This window comes from Aphis gossypii, chromosome 1, assembly GCF_020184175.1.
Source record: "Aphis gossypii isolate Hap1 chromosome 1, ASM2018417v2, whole genome shotgun sequence".
Classification (NCBI taxonomy): Eukaryota; Metazoa; Arthropoda; class Insecta; order Hemiptera; family Aphididae; genus Aphis; species Aphis gossypii.
Genome location: NC_065530.1, coordinates 24,072,158 through 24,093,505, shown reverse-complemented (window position 1 = coordinate 24,093,505; position 21,348 = coordinate 24,072,158). Strand labels below are relative to the sequence as shown.

At 27.0% G+C, this 21,348-nt stretch overlaps 1 protein-coding gene across 1 annotated transcript; it reads left to right on the top strand.

Moving 5' to 3' along the window:
- Positions 1-1,765: 1,765 nt before the first annotated feature.
- LOC114124082 (3-hydroxyisobutyrate dehydrogenase, mitochondrial) lies at positions 1,766-21,318 on the top strand. Its single transcript, XM_027987253.2, has 7 exons — positions 1,766-2,013; positions 8,555-8,640; positions 14,084-14,256; positions 15,769-15,890; positions 16,346-16,556; positions 18,973-19,102; positions 20,924-21,318. The coding sequence occupies exons 1-7, from the start codon at positions 1,935-1,937 to the stop codon at positions 21,107-21,109; spliced, it is 987 nt and encodes a 328-aa protein (XP_027843054.2). The 5' UTR covers positions 1,766-1,934; the 3' UTR covers positions 21,110-21,318.
- Positions 21,319-21,348: the final 30 nt, after the last annotated feature.

Below are 21,348 nucleotides of genomic sequence, written 5' to 3'. Positions count from 1 at the left end.
GAATAAAATAAAACGGATTAATATAATGTAAAATTACGAATCGTTTAATTACTTAATAAAAAATAATATTTGTTTATATAAACATAATATGAGTGTTTACAATAATTTAGTGAATTAAACTATTGTTGAGAATTTAATATAGGTATGTACCAGTAAGAAATAAAACAAAATACTTAATAAAAACGTGTATTTAAAAGCCAATATAAAATAGGTGCATACTATCTGAATAAGTCAAAATAAAAATTTACTTAAAAGTCTGTATATTATTTATAAAAATAAATATGTAAAAATCGTGTAAAAATAATCAATAACTCAAAATTACTAAAATATTTAAAATAATTTTCATTTTAAAAAATCTATAGGTACGTAGTCAGAAACCATCAAAACATAAACTATCATTATTTCAAATATTGGTTGCTTCTCAATGAAATGCAGATCTGCGTGTTCTAAAAACGATAGCGATTTCATTATACTACTTGACTTTGCTTGTACTCCATAAAAGAATAGGAACTCGCCACATCATGCTAAGAATATATTATACATTGCATAATAAATGCAACGTATAGAGATAGACTAATCACGAGGTGTTTGAGATCAACCCCCACGTGGAAAATACAAATACTGTGTGGAATATTACCTCCAAATATAATACGACATGTAGCAGTAAGAACAGAAATTAGAAAAACAAAATAAGAATAATCCAACTTTAATATAATACAAGTATATCCGTTAGGTATTTGGAGCTATTTTCAGGGAGAGCCGACTTAAGGAAAAGTTGTATTGAAAAAACAACTAATCTATCATAAACAGTCGAAACAACCGAAATAGTCCCATGAGAGGAAGAAACAAAAGATTCAAACCCAGATAGATACGGAAGGACCCCAATGCAACTCTATAGCAGAAGGTAACCTTGCTAGCCACTTGCCGTGGTCAATATAGAAAACACTTAATACTATAAAAACCAAAATTAGATGGATTGCTGGTAATATGAAGATATGGTGAATGAAAGAGGAAGTGAAATGTGAATACGGCGAGGAAAAGATTCAGACCATGTGTTTACATGTAAACGTGTTCACTATTACCAGTTAAGTCCAGAAGAATCCATGGAGACGAATTTATCAAAAGTAGGGTGATATAAATCTCTACTATTATAGGAAATAGGGTAGGAAATATAAATCTGAAGACTGACATGAAAAGAAGGAGGTTAGGTTATCTATCAATTATTTCTCTACACTTACGTATATCTGTGAAAGTATTAAACAGTATTATGTTATAGTTCTTTATATTGTTTTCTTAATCCGCTCTCAAATTATACGACAATTAATCCGCATAAATTATCGATTTATTGTGTAATAAAAATTAATCGTTTTTCTAATTTGACTTTTAATCTCTTCGCGAAGGCGCTCGTGTCACTGTTAAAAATCGATACAATTTTTATGATGCTAGGTATTATACTAGTATAATACACATAGGTAGGTACTCAATAACATTTTTACATTATAAAGTTGTTAGCGGCGCTATCTATACCGACAGACGGCTAGCTGTGAGCTTTGAACTCTAGCTAGTAGGTACAAGACGAAATCAAAGTGTCAGATAAGACGAAGTGATAAAACGAGAATATCGTACGAATAATAACTTATAAGTCAATATGAATAATTCAATATGTAATGTGATAACACGTCATCGCCGTCGTTTAATGCGTGAACAATAACAACAATAATAAGACTACGATTATGATATTATGATAATATTTTAACACGGCAAGTCTGCAACAAGTGAACGCGTAACAGTATTGTCTAGTAGTGCGACGAAATAACGCACGGATAAATCAATATTGTTCTATCGCCGATAATTTTTCACGAATCGATTATTTTTTATATAGTGAAAAGATAGAAAATTTAATTTTTCGTCCACAAGTTAATTACTCCGTCCAAATGATCACGTTTGTCGGTGGTTTGAATCACGTGTTCCGGCGGTCGGCGAACGGCTTCAGAAAATTAACTACAGTGATTGGTAAGTATATAATTAACTAATATATAATATCTAGACTATAACTGTTATTTGGACTAGCCGTTGGCGTGTTGTAGTTAGATTTCATTTTTTCTTTTTGAATTACTATTGTTTTATTATACTTATATAAGTTATACGTACACAAATTCCTAATAAGTAAAAAGTTGATTTCAAGTAGAATTTTGAATTAACAGTTAATTACCTGTGATAAATAGTCTATAGAAAAATCGATCATCCGCGACAAAACAATAATTATTTTCTTTGCTGACTGTCATCTTTACTTAGTAGGCAATTCAGGTAATTTAATCAATATTTTTTGTTGACAATCCGTTATTTTTTGTTGTTATTATTTTTCATTGACTAACTGAAAACGTTATTGTTTATTATAAACCCATGGAAATTTGCACGGGACCGGAACAAAAAATCATGATTAATTGACGAGAGGTTTGAAAATTATCATTAATACCTATGTTATATTATTATAACACTAATAGTTCCTACTCGTGTATTAGTATACGGTCTATAACACTGCGTGTTTACGAGCCACTACTTGCAAAAATAATAACGAAATGTTTCGTGCACCGTAAATCGTAATATTGTGTACATTATAATAATTTATAAAAAAAAAAAAAAAAAATCCAGAGTCGTGTGCTTTACGAAACGTACAGTTATAACCAATACTTATTTATAATGTATACGTTATGTATACCTATTATTAAATATTATTACTACCTACCTATTACTATAATAAGTACGTCAGTGTTATTTGTAGCATTCATCGGCGCTTATCACGAATTACCATTGTTAAATGGATGATTTGATTTAAAAGACACCCTCATTATTATACAACAGTATTATAATACACCTACTTATTATTATTATTATTATTATTCCCAATTTCCAACACAATTAGTAACCTCAAAGTTCATAAATAGGTACCAGGAAAGGGATAAGATGAGGCATTTTCCCTTCGGCTTTTTAAAATCAGACGCACGAGATAGCAATATTTTCCGAACATATTATGTTACTAGTTATAAAATTCATTGCAGATTGGCCTGTAAAAAAATGTCTATTGACTGTTGTCGCAGGTCATTATGTCAACGTCTTATTTGATATTACAACACTTGCATTACACGTCCTCTTTCTAACAGGACGCTCTTTATCGTTAATATTAATGTAAAAGTATATTTGTCACCGATTACAACGTAGGGTTCTGGGTTAGGACGAGACACGCATCATTTACAGAGTGATTATTTTATAACATTTGATGGTTAAAACTATCCTGAAAAATATTTACGTTTTTAAAATTTAAATTTAAAAAAAAATGTTTATAATTTATACTCTTATTCAAGTACTTTTTTGAATGACAATAACGCGAATTTTTAATTGTAAGTGAATTATTTTCAACTATTCAGTCATCTATTAACTTTAAATACCTACTTACTTATACGTTATAACAAATTCATATGTTTGAAATTCGATTTTTATACATTATTTAAATTTTCAGAAAAGTACTCTGCTTTGAAATGTAAAATTAAAAATTTATATTGCCTTTAGAACCTTTAATATTAAATTAATCTGGTATATTTTGTATCTATAGTTCATAAATTATGATTATTATTGATTAGTGAATACTATATATTAATTTTCATCATTATCAATGATTAAATATATTAGTTTTCTTAATAATAATTCTGGCACCAATTTATGCAAATAAATTCTACAAATCTAATCGAATTATTAATGATAATCGGTAGTATATATTCTGTAAACAAACAATTCAATAAATTATACACTGACAAAATAAATAATAGATACTTATAGTAAATTGTGTAAAATTTGGTTGAAAGAATTATAATTTTTTTTCGAAACTATAGACTATAGACATTAAATATTTAAACTATGTGTAAATACTTAATTTAAAAAAATTATATTACATAAATAATTGTCAATTAAGAAAGTTCTTACAATTAATATCCGAGCCACTCAAATCAAATCTTCACAAAACATATAGGTCGATTTCATTCGCATACAAACTATTATAATATAATACTAATGACAATTTTAAAAAAAATGAACTATACACTATTGTTATAGGATTTCTTATTTTTTATAACTATTCCTTTAAAGATTATTTTTTACAACTTAAAATAGATTAAAAAATATCATGCGATCGAATATTAATCATTACAATAATTAGTAAAGTAATAATATAATAAACAAATAATATTATTATAATATATGTTATATATATTTAGTTGATGTGACAGGAAACCCGTCCATCGATGAGATAAACGGTTCGTACAGAGTTTAAATCTACCAGTATTATGAGCATCAGTAACAGTTTGTAAAAAAAGAGAAGATATCCCGAATCCTGACTATGAACTCACATTTTTTTTATGTTATACGCTGCAGTGCAACCGTTACTATAATATTATTATTATTATTAAAATAATTTTAACTAGAGTGTCAAAATATATTTTAAGAACTATGGCCTTCCAAAATGAATACCAAAACCCCCAAAAGTTATTTAATTTCTAAACCGTCAACAACGATTTCCAATCTCAAGGCCGGTAGGTTTCGTCGGTCACGGACCACGACTGCGACCCTGGCCGTAACCACGCATCACCGCAATTACGTCATAAAAACGAGTTTATATGTTTAAAAAATCAAGTGTGTGTTACACATTGTAAGATCGAGTCTATAATGCAGCAATCGGATAATATTTTTATTTACATTACGCGCGATGTCTATACGTAGGTATATCGGCGTTACTGGAAATGTAAAGTGAATCCGGGCTGAGATGTGTTAAAATCATTAAATTATTAAGTTCTATCTTTTCAGATATCTAGTAAACGTTTTAAAACTTGCGGAAATAGGTAGGTACTTAAATAAAATTTAAAGTGTTATAATAACCGCAAGACACCCCTCATCTCACCATCGCCAATGTGTTACGATAATTACTAATACACGTATACCAATTTGAGATACACATCATATAATTATTATATTTTAATCTAAATAGTATAATCAAATGTTTGTAAGTATTATAAAACGGTATGTATTTATCAATATAAAATATAAGAAAAAAAAAAAAAATCAATCGTTAATTGATTTCCATTCGTTTAGTCGTTGATTGCATTTTTTTTTTTTAACAACCCAAGTGGATCACATATCATAGTGATTTTGCTACTTTCAATTTTTTTTTTTTTTTTTAATAATAATTAATAACTGAACATTTTGTTGGAAGTCCGTTCAACTACCTTTTTATTAATACACTTCATAACTGCAGGGAGTTAGACAATTTTACGTTTGTTCCAACTAAATTATTCAATTAGTGAATATGTACATATAAACTACTTTATTTCTATTTAAAATCATTATAAACGTCTAGATTAAATAAAAATAAATTATTAATTAATTAAATATAGTTATGGGTAATTTATGATGCTTAAACACGATAAAACGTATTTATTTTTTTTTAATTGGAAAATGTTAAGTTATTGCAATGGTCAATGCATACTATCTGTATAACAAGTGAAATTATTTATTTAATAATAACATTAGCCAACTATTTATATCAAAAAGTTTGAAAAAATTACATTTTAACTTAACTTCAACTCGTCGTCTAATTTAGCTTATGCCATCTTTTAAAAATACCTTTAAAACTGCTGAATAGGTACCCTAATGTTTGGTAGAACATATTATGACTATAAGAGTACTTACCTATAACTTAATTATTCATATAATTCATTATTGTCAAATTATAAAATATTGAAATTATACATAGGTACACTATGTAAAAAACTAATTAATGTAATTAAATAATTTACATAATTACTTTTGTTTTTATTAGTATGAATTATTTTTGTTTAATATACAACAATTAACAATAATCATTATAATTAAATATATATATTTTTTTTTGATTGATTAAAATAAAATGTTTTATACATAGTTTATCAGTTAGGTATATCTATTAGTTATTTCTGTTATACTCTATATAATATATATATATATATTCTAGATTGTATATCGATTAATTAAAATTAGTTTATAATAGCAGTTTCGTCCTACACTCTTATTTACTACAATTAACACTTATTCATACGTAACCAATGGTTATCTGAGAAATGATATACTCAATTATAAAATCTATCTAACGTATAATATTAGAATATAATATACAGTAAAGCCTGTATAAGTAGGATGGGTAAGTAAGAGAACACGCGTGTGGTCTAACCATCAAAATTTGTCGAAAGTGATTGTACCTATAAGAAAAAAACATTATTACAAATCATAGAAATGTACACAATAAAAAATTGAAAAAAAATTATTTCCATACAGACTGCAGTAGCTGTAGTAAAAAAATTAAATTTGACAGCAGAAACACGACATTTATTATAAAGTATAGGATAGCGATTAAAGACTTTTATATAATTTACGATACTCATTGAGGAATGTGAAGGTGTATTGATAATAATCAACACAATTTTTCCACATTTTTTAGTTTTTTATATTTATTTAAGGTATAACGATTTCTTGGAATCACTGTACAAAAAGTGTTGTCAAATAACTGACATTTGCAGGATACCTGAAAGATGGTTCTCGTCTTGCGCTACAGTAAGCTTTTTTCAAATTTCTATGAAATATGTATAGGTACGCTGTATTTTATTATAACTACTAAAACATTATATTATATAATAAAACATTACGTCACTTTTTATACATTTTTTATTATATTTATTCAAACGTACCTGAACGTTATTTAAATGTAATATTAATAATATTATACAATTATAAACTCTATTATAGAAACATAACATCATAATCACCCTGTTGAATTATATCTCACAGTAAATTGTAAAATATATTTTGTACAATATGTATATAATTTAATGACCTATGGCATGACCGACAATGCCCTATAGTCTCTCGTAAACACGATCATTTAGTTTTAATTATGAAAATATTTATCAAAAAGCATAATATAGGTGCATAGGTTCACATAGGTACATTACGCACTTAACGTCACAGTATAACACATTTACACATACTCATATACATAAATAATCCAACAATTATAAAAATATATAAAACATATTTTTAAAATTCGACATATACCAAGCACACGTATACATAATACCCTATGTATATTGTATAATGTATATAATTTATAAACATTATTTCAGTAGACAAATTATTAAGGTAAATAGATTTTTTTTTTTTGTACACTTCTAAAGCAGGTTACCTGTCAAAAATAAATTATTACTTTAACGCGATAACAATATAAAGAACAACAGTATAGTAGCGTAACTGGAAAATATAATAATATAACTGTAAAAGAGGTGTAAAATATTACACACGCACTCACACCCTCCCACTGCCACCGACAAAACTACCACCCGGCACGTAATCCGTACGATTATGTTTCAGAGAAGTTTATTTATTTAGTAGTTTTATAAAAATAAAAAAAAACCAAGAGCCAAAAAATAAGCACATGTACAACAGTTAAATAAATAATAAATAAACCACCAATACGACCCGCTGTGCAAGATAGTAACCCAAGTTCAATTTGCAAATAATTACGAAATAGCTTTTAGAATATTATGTAAATCAATATTTTTTTTTTAACCGGACAATTAAATAATTTACAATATAATATCTACCTCTTTTAAGCGAGCTTGAGAGATAATTTAAATAAATTAATAATATTTTTTTCAGGCAAAGATGATTTTTAAATTACATAATATTTCAAACACTTTTTTGAAAGTTCTGAAAGTCAATTTTCAGTTATTTGCAATTGTTCACAATTAATTTTCAAAATATTGACATTTTTTCAAACCACTTAAACAAAGCTGTGGCCCGACTTCATGGACATGAAGTACCTACTTGTTGGTTCATATTAGTACCCAATGATTATACGCTGGTAAAATAGAAATTCGAATCCAACAACACATCATAATATTATATAAATAACAAAACAGGTTAACCTAACCAAGATTATCTTTTTCTATTTGCACACATGAAAACTTCTTCACGCGGATCGACAGTAAAGAATAAATGGGAAATGGTCTTATTGAGCTAAAACGCCTGTAATTAAATGCACAAATAAAAAACTTAACTTAATGAATAAGATCCAAAATTATTCGTCTCTAGGTACCTAGTCTTTTCAGAATATTCGTTAAATTGTATTTGGATACTATCATAATATACGACGTATCGACCTCATATATTACGTTTTAAGTCTAAAACTTCTAATTAAAAAAAAAAAATAACATTAAATATAACATAAAATAACATTCTTATTTACTATAAATTATAATAGTATAATAATTAGTTATAGGTACATACTATTATGTAATACTAGTGACTTTGGAAGAATGTAAGAAATAATACAGGATTCTAGAGTGACGCAATTTGAATTTTAATAGCAGTAATGACTTAAGAAACGTCCCAAAATTATTGAGTCTACGCACGCCAACGGTTTATATTAATAAATATTTTATATTGATTTTGTTTAACACGACGTATGTATGTTTAGAAGAGAACAAACGATGGAAATCAAATGTCGGCTTCGTCGGGCTGGGAAATATGGGAATTCCGATGGCGAAAAACTTATTAAAAAACGTAAATATCATAATTATTATTACTATTATTGGTTTTTGTATGTAATATTTTAATATTGAAAACGCTAGTGAAAAAAAAACTACGTTCCATATGGAGTATATACAATATATACACTGTAATATATTTGTTGTATAAAACCATTGTCCATTACATTATCCAACCGTCACGTATTTTACTTATTTATAATATATGTACTCATTTCGAGATGACTCGACAAAGTGTATCTCACCACACCGCGGCCTAGGAACTCAGGTTTAGTTATTAGTTATTTTTTTTATCAACCAAACGCTGTCATACCACTTCAACGTAATAATTAGAGCTGGAAAAAATGCATATTTTCATTAAAGCATTGTAAAATATGCACTTTAAAGCGAGCAAAAACTTCAAATACGACCTACAAAATATGCAATTAAAAACAACTTTGTTAAAAAAGTACAATGTTTATGCACAATATTTTTTATGTTGTGTATTATATCAGTATATTCTATCGATCAATTCACAAGATATTACAGGTAATAAGAAGAAAAAAGGTTTAAGTCACGGTATTAAAAATCATCGCAGAATATTGTGCACAATTTTTTATCATTCATTATCCAAGTACATATCAAAAAATCACAATTCTATTATTTACATATAATTATGGCCAACAATTTTATGGAAAAAAATATATAAAATCGAAATTCAAAATTAAGGAAAACCAAAGTAAAAATAATTTTAACATTTTGTTAAATTAACAACAATTTAATAATTGTGAAGTTTAATAGTAACTTAAAAATAAATGTGTACACAAATATAATTATTATAATCTATTCATGAATATAAATTATATTATTATATAACATAAATAATTATATTTATTACTAATTACTCAAATTCTATAGAACTGAAAATATGTATTATTTTATTTATGTTTTCTTAATATTTTTTTTATTTTATGTAATTTAAGTTAGTATACAATTATCGATCATCTATAGTTTCTAGTTTTCTATGATTATAAACGACACAAATTTAACAACGTTTTATAAAAAAAACTTAATTTATGTTCATATATCATACTTATTATTATTTATCAATTGTCTGTAATAAAATTATACGACAATTCCATAGTTGCGTCTACATATCACATATGTCTTTTCTGTTTTACGATAAGGATATTAATTGTATATTTTAGATATTTGTTATTCATTAAAAGCAAATATGATAAGTGTAAGTACTTGAAATATTTTTGAAAATTATTTACTATCGATCAAAAGTTGTCATTAATATGTTTGGAACCACTGTATTATATTTTAAAATGATTTTTTCCAAACTAAATACTAATTTTCTGATTTATACATGCTTATTTAGTCATATACTAACTAACACAGTACAAAATACACAATTATTCCATCAAGACTAGACGTCTTAATCCAAAATTACTCTATCTCAAATTATACTAATTAATTGTTATTCCCGCATATTAACAAGATAATAATAAATAACAACAATGTTTGAAAGATATTTCTACTCGAAATGACACTAATAACCCAAAATATTCCATAAAACCCTTCACCTCTTCAATACTCAAAATACTAAACTATGTATAAAAATAATACAAAGTCCAATCTTTTATGCAGTATATTTTAGACTTTAGTATAAATAAATGAATACTATCACTAATGAAAATTGATAAATACACTGTCAAATATTCAGTTAAAATATAAAAATATAAAAAATATGTATAGCTGAAAATTAAAAGTTAAATTAAATTTAACTAAAATTTAATTCATTATTTTTGCATAAATAAAACTTTCTGTTACAAGAAAATTAGATAAGAATAATGTTAATTTCAAAAAATTCAGTCATTATCTTACTAGTACAATAATGTTATTAGCGTACGGACCAACCAAGAAAACTTATGACATATTTTAAGTAATGCATCATCCTAAATTCATAATTATAATGATATTTTTCAATAATATCAAAACAAATAATAAACAATACAATAATAATTAATAACATATTAACGAAGTATTGACATCAAATTTACGTCATCATTGATTGTTATTCTGTAATTAATATTACCATTACTCTATGCCCCTTGGTGTTACAAGAATACCTATTACTCCAAAAATTCATCCTGTGGATTTTCATCATTATTGTTGAGTTACACAGACTCCATTTTAATTTCTTACACTCTAATTTTTGCACTTCACCATTAGATTAATATAAAATAACTTTGATACTTCCTATTTGCGTTTATGTAATTAATGCGATAAATTCGTGTTTTATGCCATATAGAAGTAAGTCTAAAAACATTACCGTGCTTCTTCATTTCTTACTTTAACTCAAAAATAAGTATTTTCTGATTTTTAAATGACTCTAAAACAAAAATTTAACAATAATTTAATATTTTATTTATTATAGTTACAGTTATTTATATTCGATAGATCTTACCCAAAGGCCAATAAACTTGTAATATTATAACTAAAACTAGAAACTTAGTTGTTTCAGGAATATTTTTCTATCATACTTTTACACTACTTTGTGCTCAAGATAGAAGGAAACACTCGTAATCTTCTCAAAGTTTAAATACATTTAAATTCAATTTTTCGGGCTGTTATTTAATTACAAACAAGTTAAATCACAACAATATTCACGTTTTTAAATATCTTTTTTTATAATCATAAACATTTTATTCAATTTTTAATGTTATTTAAATCGTTATTTTTTCTCTTCAATTTACCGATTTTAACACTTTTTTAATGGCTTAAAACCTAAAAGACCCAAAAACAACAGAAAAACTTTAATAAATTGATATGCATAAGTAAATGTATAAACTACATTTAAATATATATATAATTGTTTATTATCTGATGTAATGGCACGAATACATAATGAGATCATAGTTACGTAATAAAAAAAATCCTTCACAATTATAGATTTTCATTTTATTATATTTCAGTTTTAAAGTAGGTATTAACAAATACAAATGAAATTGGTTTAATGAGGATTTCTATTGTCACAGATAAACGATTTATTACATATAGAATACTTTTGATTCTATAGTAAAATTGAATATAGATTAACAATTAAAAATTAAATACATTTACACTTGCAGTACTGTGTATTCCTGCAATTAAACAATTATAATATTATAGACTTTTAGTACTATAAGTATTAAGTAATTAATAGGAGTGTTTTTATGAAAGAGAACTAAGAAAAGGACCATAGAAATGTCCAAGAAAAATTAAAAAATGTAATATTTTATATATATTTGTACTACGTTGCTTCTACTTCATATTATTATTATCCGTTTAAACTTTTTTTCGAAAAAATAAAATCCCTAATACCTAATAATTACCTATTTAGTATCGAACTATCCAATTTCATATCAAAACACTATAGCTCTAAAAAATAATAACTAATACTATATTATACTATATTACTATACTACGTATATAATAGTGTATAATATTAAACTTATTGTTAACGACGTGTGATTCGACGTATCAAAATCATATTTTTAATGTTAAATAAAATATGTCCTAGTAATGTATAATATGTCTTTTTTTAAAAAAAAAAAGTACATAGTTAAATAAAAGCGTTCTATTATACTATTATATAATATGCAAATATACAACTCATATCGTACGAAATCGAGTACAATCTCGTATTGAACTATTTAACGCATACTAAAAGCCTACGTAGAAAGTAAACGGAGTCACGGACAATTTGCAATTATAATTCGACGGCAAAGAAACACAAAGGTCGCGGGATAAATTTTTAATATTTTATGCGCGTGCAGTACAATAATTGTAATGTCATTATATCCGTTGTATAATATAATCACGACGGGAAAAACGACCGGAATCAATGAAAGTAGGGCGATATGCTGTAGACTGAAAGTTCTAAACAAAATAAATAAGCAAAAATAGCTTAATAAATAATTGACTGTTGACGAGACAGCGTTGAAGATAGCTGACCGTTCGTATCAATTATGTACAACGTTTACTGAACCACTTTATAATAAACCTATATATATATATAGACTGACTTGAAGTCTAAAACAGGTGATCATAAGCCCTCCCACTCACGCCAATATTTTGCTTTAGAATTATATAATTCAAAATTAAACACCTCAAAATTTAATATAGGTTGTCATTGAAAAGCCAAAAATAGCATAAAATTACTCCCTTATAAAATATAATATAATATAAATTATAAATATAAGAAAAAACTGTATAAAAATATATTATGCAAAATATGGTGTAAATAGCTTTACGAGTACATTGTAATAATTATAAGTAGGTACTTAAGTATAAACCGATCTACGTCAGAAAAAAATAGATTTAACGTTTTGAAAACCGTATAAGCCGATCGAATAATTAAGTGTAACAAGTTAATAGAGGAAACCACACTGGTCCTCTTCGATGAACCGCCATTTGTATATATACTTGCAATCTTGCGATATTATAAGATAATAATAATATAGGTAGCCGATTTGTGCATAAAATCAGAATAGTTAGTCGACTGAAAGCGCAGACAAAAATAAATATACAATATTAAGTATAAGCACGCGTGCATGTATTAGCATTTAGCAATGTATTACATAATTATATAATGCAATTTAAATATTCAATACCGATGTCGGAATAGCGTATAGGTTGCCGAACCAAGTATCATTAAATGTGGTTCAAATCGACACTAAAAAATGATACAAAACCAAATATTTCACTATATTGCTGCTACGCCCTTGCTTAAAAATTAATTATATTTACGCTTAGGTATTCAATTTTTGTCCTATATTGTAAAATTACTGTACAAAAGTAAATTATTCTCATTATTATTCTCATTATTATTATTATTATTATTAACTTTATAATTTATAAGAATTAATATTATAAATTTAATTTATAAATGACTTTTCATTGTTATATTACAATTAAACGATACCTACCTATACAATTTGTCAGAATAAAGTTACTTCAAAAGCTAATAAATAATAAGTTTAGACTTTTGTTAGAGTTATGATTATATACTTGAAAAATTGTTTGCCACTTTTTCGGTATCAACATAACTTTATCTACGTATTTCATATGAGCAAGAAATTCTCAGGACGATTATATTACATAGTGTGTATTTTAATCATAATTTTACAATTTTAAGCTTTGCAAATAATCATTTGTCAAACCAAAAACTATACCGGCTGGTGAATTACAAACTTCTCCGCTAAGTAAGAAAATCAAATGGTACAAAATAATATTACAAAGTTTATTGTAATAGTAAGTATACTAGATAAGACAAGAATGCACTACATGCAACAATGCAATGCGTGCTCTGAAGTGTTAAATTTTCTGTTTGCTCTATAATAAAGCTAAAAACTGCACTTCACAGTCATATTATAATAATAAAATAACAATGAAAACTTATTAATTAATATGTTCTGTGAATGTCTTAACAGGGTTACGGGGTAGTTGGCAACGACGTGTCAGCCAAACAGATGAACTTTTTTCGAAGCCTGGACGGAGCTGAGACCGCGGACACGTTGCAGCAAGTGGCTGAGTCCTCGGATGCTGTGATCACTATGTTGCCAGAGAGTCAACACGTTCTTTTGGCATACACGGCACTGCTCAAGTGAGAATAAATAAAAATACTTTATACTGCTCACGATGAGTATAAATCTACTAATAACTAGCAAATTTTCGTGATTTTGACATATTTCGTAAAAATGTAAACTATAAACGATTATAAAAAAAAATATATGACAAACGGTTTTTGATTTTTTTAACTACTATAAGAACAACTCGTAAGGAACCTTATATTAAATTTTCAAGTTTTTTTGGCCATTCAAAATGTTTTTATCGACACTTCAAAATTCTCAGAAAAATCGAAAATTTCAGTTGTCTATAAATAGCTCAAAAAAAGTATTAATAACGATAATATAAACATGTAGTGAACATTTAAAGTATTTACAGTGATTAGTTTTTGAATTACAACCATAAAAAAAATTGATTTTTTTGAAAACTGTTGGAAAATGTTTACTTTTGACCTCTATAATGCACCAAGGATATTCACTTTGCCATCGGAAACCACCTCCAAAGTTTGAAATTGGAGCATTATTTCGACTAGTTATGATCTATACAGACACACATCATTGTAGAATCAATGCATTCATAACTCCTTTTAGAATCTAAAAGTCGATAATTTCTTTTAAACAAAAAATATCCTCAGACACAAAAAAATCAAATATCATTATCATTCAAATACATTCATCAGGACATCAGCTCATTGCTTCGCTCAGAATCGAATGAAAACAAAAGTTGCATTTTACATTAATATACAAATTATATAGGTAAACATATAATTCATTTGTATCAAACATTTATTTTTCACTAAAAAGCAGTGAAGTAAATTCCTAAAATGTATTATATATATGTGTGCTCTAAAAAACAAAAAAGTTAATGAAAAAAATACTAGCAACCAACTTTTAAATGACCTAGTTTAATTTTTGTATTATTTTATATACGAAACAAATTTTATGATTATAAAAGTTTAGAGCACTTGGATAAAACTAAAATTACATTAAAATCTATGCAATTTGATACATTACTGTAACAATCCAATGTAAATATAAAATAATAAGTATAAACTATTAAATATACGTACTACAGCTTTTGAGGAGCAATCAAAAAGTAAGTTGCATTGAGTCATAAGTCAAAAAGTAATACCTACAATTTTTGGAATAACATTTTTTTATTAAAAATTACACATAATAACTTATTTTTTTACATTGCCACCAAATAAGTTTCAACAATTTTCTAAGAAAAAATTACAGCTCGATATAACGTACATTTGATTGTCTTTCATAACTATTGCTATATACAGTGGTCAAAGACCGAAGTACCTAACTTAAATAAATTTAACAAGACGAATGTCAATGTCAAGGAATATTTATACCTCTAAATTTTTTAGTCCCATTTTAAATTCAACAGAAACAATTATTATTTTCTGTTATTTAAAAAAAAAATGAAAAGAAAAGCAATCTATATTATAAATAACTACTAGAACTATTTAGTATAGTAACTACCTACTGTTATAAAATATAATAGGTATTTTGTTTTTACACAATTTTTCTTTTTATAATAGATCCTCGAAACCTGATCAGTTATTTGTGGACTGTAGTACAATCAGTCCAGAGAGCTCTAAAAAAGTGTCAGACATGGCCCAGCAGAAGGGTTGTAAATTTCTGGGAGCACCCGTGTCGGGAGGTATTTATATTTATCATTAATTATTATTATTATTACAATATTATAAACACGAGAATCTGGTGCACTATAATTATAATATAAAAATACTATTTACAAAAATATAGGTTGGTTACCTATAGTTATATTAAATTTTGTTCTTTGACAAAATATCAATCCTCTGTCTATAACCTATAAATATCTATACGCCTCTGGCGGCCGACATCCGTAAATTAAGTTCTCGTTTTTAGATATTATACAACAGGCAATACGTTTTTTATAATAGAAAATCCATCTTACACGTATTTTAACCCAAAATTCACTCACTGGGCAGAAAATACGGAATGATGTTTTTTTTTCTGAGTTACCCGTCAGGGATGGCGCATAAGTATACCCTTATGATAAAGTGAGATGTCACTGCAACGATATCCAATAATGCATTGTTATCATCATCGTTCATAATCGTAATTTCGATGCAGGAGTGGTGGGTGCAGAGAACGGCACTTTGACATTCATGGTGGGCGGAGACGAGAGCACGCTGAAGGAAGCCGAACACCTACTCAGCTGCATGGGGTCCCGATGGGTGTACTGCGGCCCAGCCGGTTCGGGGCTGGTCGCCAAGATATGCAACAACATGATACTTGGTATGACCATGGCGGCGTTGTCCGAGGCAATGAACTTGGGTATTAAGTACGTTTCCACCGTTTTCATAAATTATTTATTTTTAGATTATCATTAATTTTAAGAAATATAATGGTAGCACGGTACACTTGCTTTATATTGTATAAAAAAAACCTTGCTTACCATGTGCCTATAAAGACACCGCAAATAATGAACAGTAATGATGATCTTAGTCTGTGCACGAAGTTATGATATAAAATTATAAAATATAATATATAGTGTGTTAAATGATAAAGCTAGATAGTATGAAATATTTCAAGCGCCTAACCCTGGATTTCATTCGGTTTTTTTTTTACTTCCCAAAGGTTTTTTTTAAAAAAAAATACCCCACCATGCGTATCAAATAACTTTTTGAATTCCACCCAATTTTCTGTGATAAAATTTAAATTTAACTATTTTTTTTAACAAAATTGACTACCCTTAAGTTGTTTGTATCTTAAATATTGACTCGTCAAAAGTGAGTTAGTTTCGATTTATGGATGTAGTATTAATTGTATATCTTTAACAATTTATTTACAATATCACAACGTTCTATGTAATTTCGCACTTGCGACACCATACTTAAGTTTTCTAAAAAAAATCATGTGAAATCACATAAATAGCTTTGTACATTTCTAGATACCTACCAGTTACCACACTATAGTTGAGAAATACGATTTGTACAACATGTATAAATTAAAACTGTAACTCTCATTCAATAAGTTAATTTTTAAGATAAAATAACTTTATAAGTCATTGTTGTTTTTTTATAATTCAATTAATTCAATTTTGAAGTCACGAAGGGATAAAAGATGCTATTCAAAAATTAGTACGATATTAGGTTCTTAATAATTATGCAACAAAAAAAAAGGCGAATGGAATTCTGGGTCATGCTTAAACAATATTTCATATTATTTTATCGTTGTACGCCTTGTTTAGTGTATAAGTGTAGGTAACACGCTTAATGCATTTACTATAAATTAAAGTTTTATTGGGTTGAGGCAATGATAAATGTTTAGATTCGTATTTTGTCGTAATGTGTTTTAGATCATTTCGGTGTCTCTCGGCGAGTATTATTTAGGCAGGTACAATTTATATTATAATATTATTATACCCTCTCAGCGTAAAAGCAATTATATAAACGGAATACAGAATTCCTATTATAGGTATTATAATAATTAATAGATCATTATATAATACGGCCAACTCTGTGGCTTTATACATATTCTACTAAACATTTGTGTGACGTATTATCTGCAATGGCACTAAATGTTTAAATATTATATAATTTACTTAACTAGGTACCTATTATCATTAGGCACATAATTTAATTTTATACTTATGGTAACAAACGATTAATGCAAAACTAATGTATGACGTAGATTGATGTGTTTATAGTATAGAAAAATAGTAATATAAGTTAAATTAATTATAATCTTTTGTTATTATTATAAGTACCTTTATATAATTGGCAAATAACCAGCATTTTTTATACTTCGCAAAACTTCTTCGCTCTAATAAAAAAAAATATAGGTCCATAATTATTACCGTTTCACGATGAAAAAAATCATTCGATATTGAACCAACTAATTGTATAGATAGTTATAGCTAATTATTCATAAGGACTTAAAATTTAGACGAGCTGAGTACCTACTATGTCAGAACACTCAGAACTCTGCACAGTATCCCCTACGGCCTTACCGCTTCACCCCATTCATCCAAACTTTGAACGACTGTTTAATAAGTAATTATAAATAAATATTAATTCAATGCCTAATCAATAAATATATAACCATTATATGCATGCAATTTTCAGAAAAATATTCTATTTCAGTGTATGAAATTAAAAATTTAGGTCTGCACATATTGTAACAATGTATTAATTCACTTAAATTATCTCGATGAATATTCTTTATTGTTTATTTTTAAGAAATGTGAAAATAATTATCATTACGTAGGTGTAGCCATTTAAGTATATCTACTTTAATAGTTCAATGTTGTGACAATATCACTACAAAACAGGCAGATATAGACAGGTAAAAATACCTAACTGGTAGGTAACTAATGTAACTATATAAAGAAAATTAATCTGAGTGCCTATAATTATATATTGTAGATAATTAGAATTCATTATTTTTATGATCAACGCTGAAAATTCACTGTTTTTGTTTATTAAAAACATGTCATAATTTACTGCATACGTAGTTTGTTTGTAGGTTGTTTTTTTTTAAGTTGTTTCAAAGTTGTTAACTATAAACATGTTCCTGTCAGGGGTTAATTTTTCAGTAATCTATTTAAACTTTCAAATTATATTAATATTATTTATTATACGAACAACGCATGCATTAAAGCTTTAAAACACGTTGTATTTTGATTGTCATTATATTACTATTACGATTTCGTCAATAAAATCATAATCATATTATTAAACTCACTTTTCTTCCAGGTTGGGTGTTGAACCTAAAGTTTTGGCGTCTGTCATCAACACGAGCACAGGACGGTGTTGGGCATCTGAAATAAACAATCCCGTGCCCGGAGCCGTCGATAAGCAGAGTCCTAGCAATAACGACTATCAGGTATAAATCGCCGCAGTTTCTTACCTCTCATCGGACAAAAAACACTACATTTAACGAAATCGCTCACCCTACAGGCCGAATACATAACAAATATTGTTTATTCTTTTCGGCTTTCGCATCATATGTTTATAATAGGTACCTACATATTATACAAATTAAATAATTTCAGTGGTTCAATTTTCACATTTGGCAAGTGATGCCGAGTAGGTGCAATTCAGTACTATACCTATCAAACACTCTCAAGACCTACAATATAATATAACCAGTCAAAGTTACATTTATTTTATTTTATTTTTTTACAGTAGCAATGCAATCCTGAAATATATCTATAAGTACCTATTCTATAAAATGTATCAATTAAAAACTAAGTTCTTAAAATTTCTAATACCGTAACGTCCGTAACCGTAAGCTTGAAAGTGGGAAAAACGTTTCCAAAATAGAAACCAAACTTTATTTCTACCCGTGTTTCACAGCAATTGTTCTTGCACTCAGTGCAATTATTATAAATTCAAAACCTCAAACCCATTTTAAAAAAGTACTCTAATGACTAATATCCTTTTTAAAATGAAAATTAATAATGTATACCTAATCTACTTGGTAATAAGTAAATATGATATAAATTAATTTTTCATTTTTTGACAAATCAAATTTTTTAATATATTTTCAAGATTTAGAGCTTTTTTTTAGAAATTTTTATCCACTTTTGCAAAAAATATTATTTAATATCTTTTATACTTCTGTTAAATATTGTTAGAACTTTAGAAGTACAATAGTCAATAACTAATAAATACACATTATAGTCGTCGATAGTTAACATTTCAATTAGTGAAAAATATAATTTACCTTTATGATGACATTGTTAACAATCACTGATAATTAAAGAGTTGTTTACAATATTTCTATTTTAGTTTCTTTTAATTATCTTGCCCACATCGCTCGATCGATTAGTTGACCACGTATATAGATAAGCCATTAAAAAATTCAGCCAATAGAATGGGCTTTTTTTTTTTATTTTTAATGAACATTTTTTTATAAATGTATTTGACTACTTGATTTCAATATGACATGATTATAGGTATATTACCTAAATGAAATTATATTACTGAATTTGCCTGACTGAAATACAACCATACACGACAGATGTTTAATTTTTTTTACTGTTTATGACCAATTAAGGCCTTATCGGGTGAGCTATCTGACTTTTTGCTTAAGACCTCTAAAACACTTAATCCGACACTACGTACAACTTCATTTACAGTTCTTGTGTATTCCTTTTTTACATTAGGTACTTAACTTATCTACCATGTAACTAATGCTCCTTCTTTAGTATAGGACCTACGATAGGTATACAATTCATATAATTTCTCCCTAACTAATCTTCACACCTCTATAGTCACTGAAATAATCATGGGTACGCACTACTATAAATTCAGAGGCCATTTTCAAAATCTTCTCCTATCCTAATTCCTCTCCAACTTACTAACACTATTCCTGAAAATCCTTCCATGAACCTCAAGCGGAGTAATAACCATGAGATATTAAAAACAATATTAAACATAATATAACATAACTTACATAACCCATTATTAAACTTCTTCACGCGAATAAGCCCTTTTATTAAAAATATTCTGTATGGTTACATACTACACATGTAGGTACCTATAGATAGATTGTATAATTTTCTAAAAAAACTTAAGTCATATCAAAAAATGTATTTAACGTGAAATATTTTATCTAACCTAACCTAAGATGTATTTTAAAAAAACTATCCAATATAAACATCTAAAGCTAACTTAATTAGTTCAAAATATATCTGTACAGAATGGTTTCAAAGCTGATTTGCTGCTGAAAGACATGAGATTGGGAGAGTCGCTGGCTGAAGGTATGCAAACGCGAACACCCTTAACGCGCCAAACCGTGGACGTGTACGCACATATATCAAAGATGGGATGGGGTGACAAGGATTTTTCGATAGCTTACAAATATTTCAAAGAACAGCAGTCCTGATCCATTACAAAATATTTCAAAGTTAAGAATACAACAATATAAGAATACATAATAATATATCACGTATATTATATTATCATAATACGTATATACACGTAACGTTGATTTATTTATTTTTGTTTTTATATATATATAATATATATATATATTTTTGTACATACATGATACAAATTACAAATAAAAACATAGTTATTACCTACTAGTTAAAATGTTTGTTCACAATATTGTACATAAAAAAA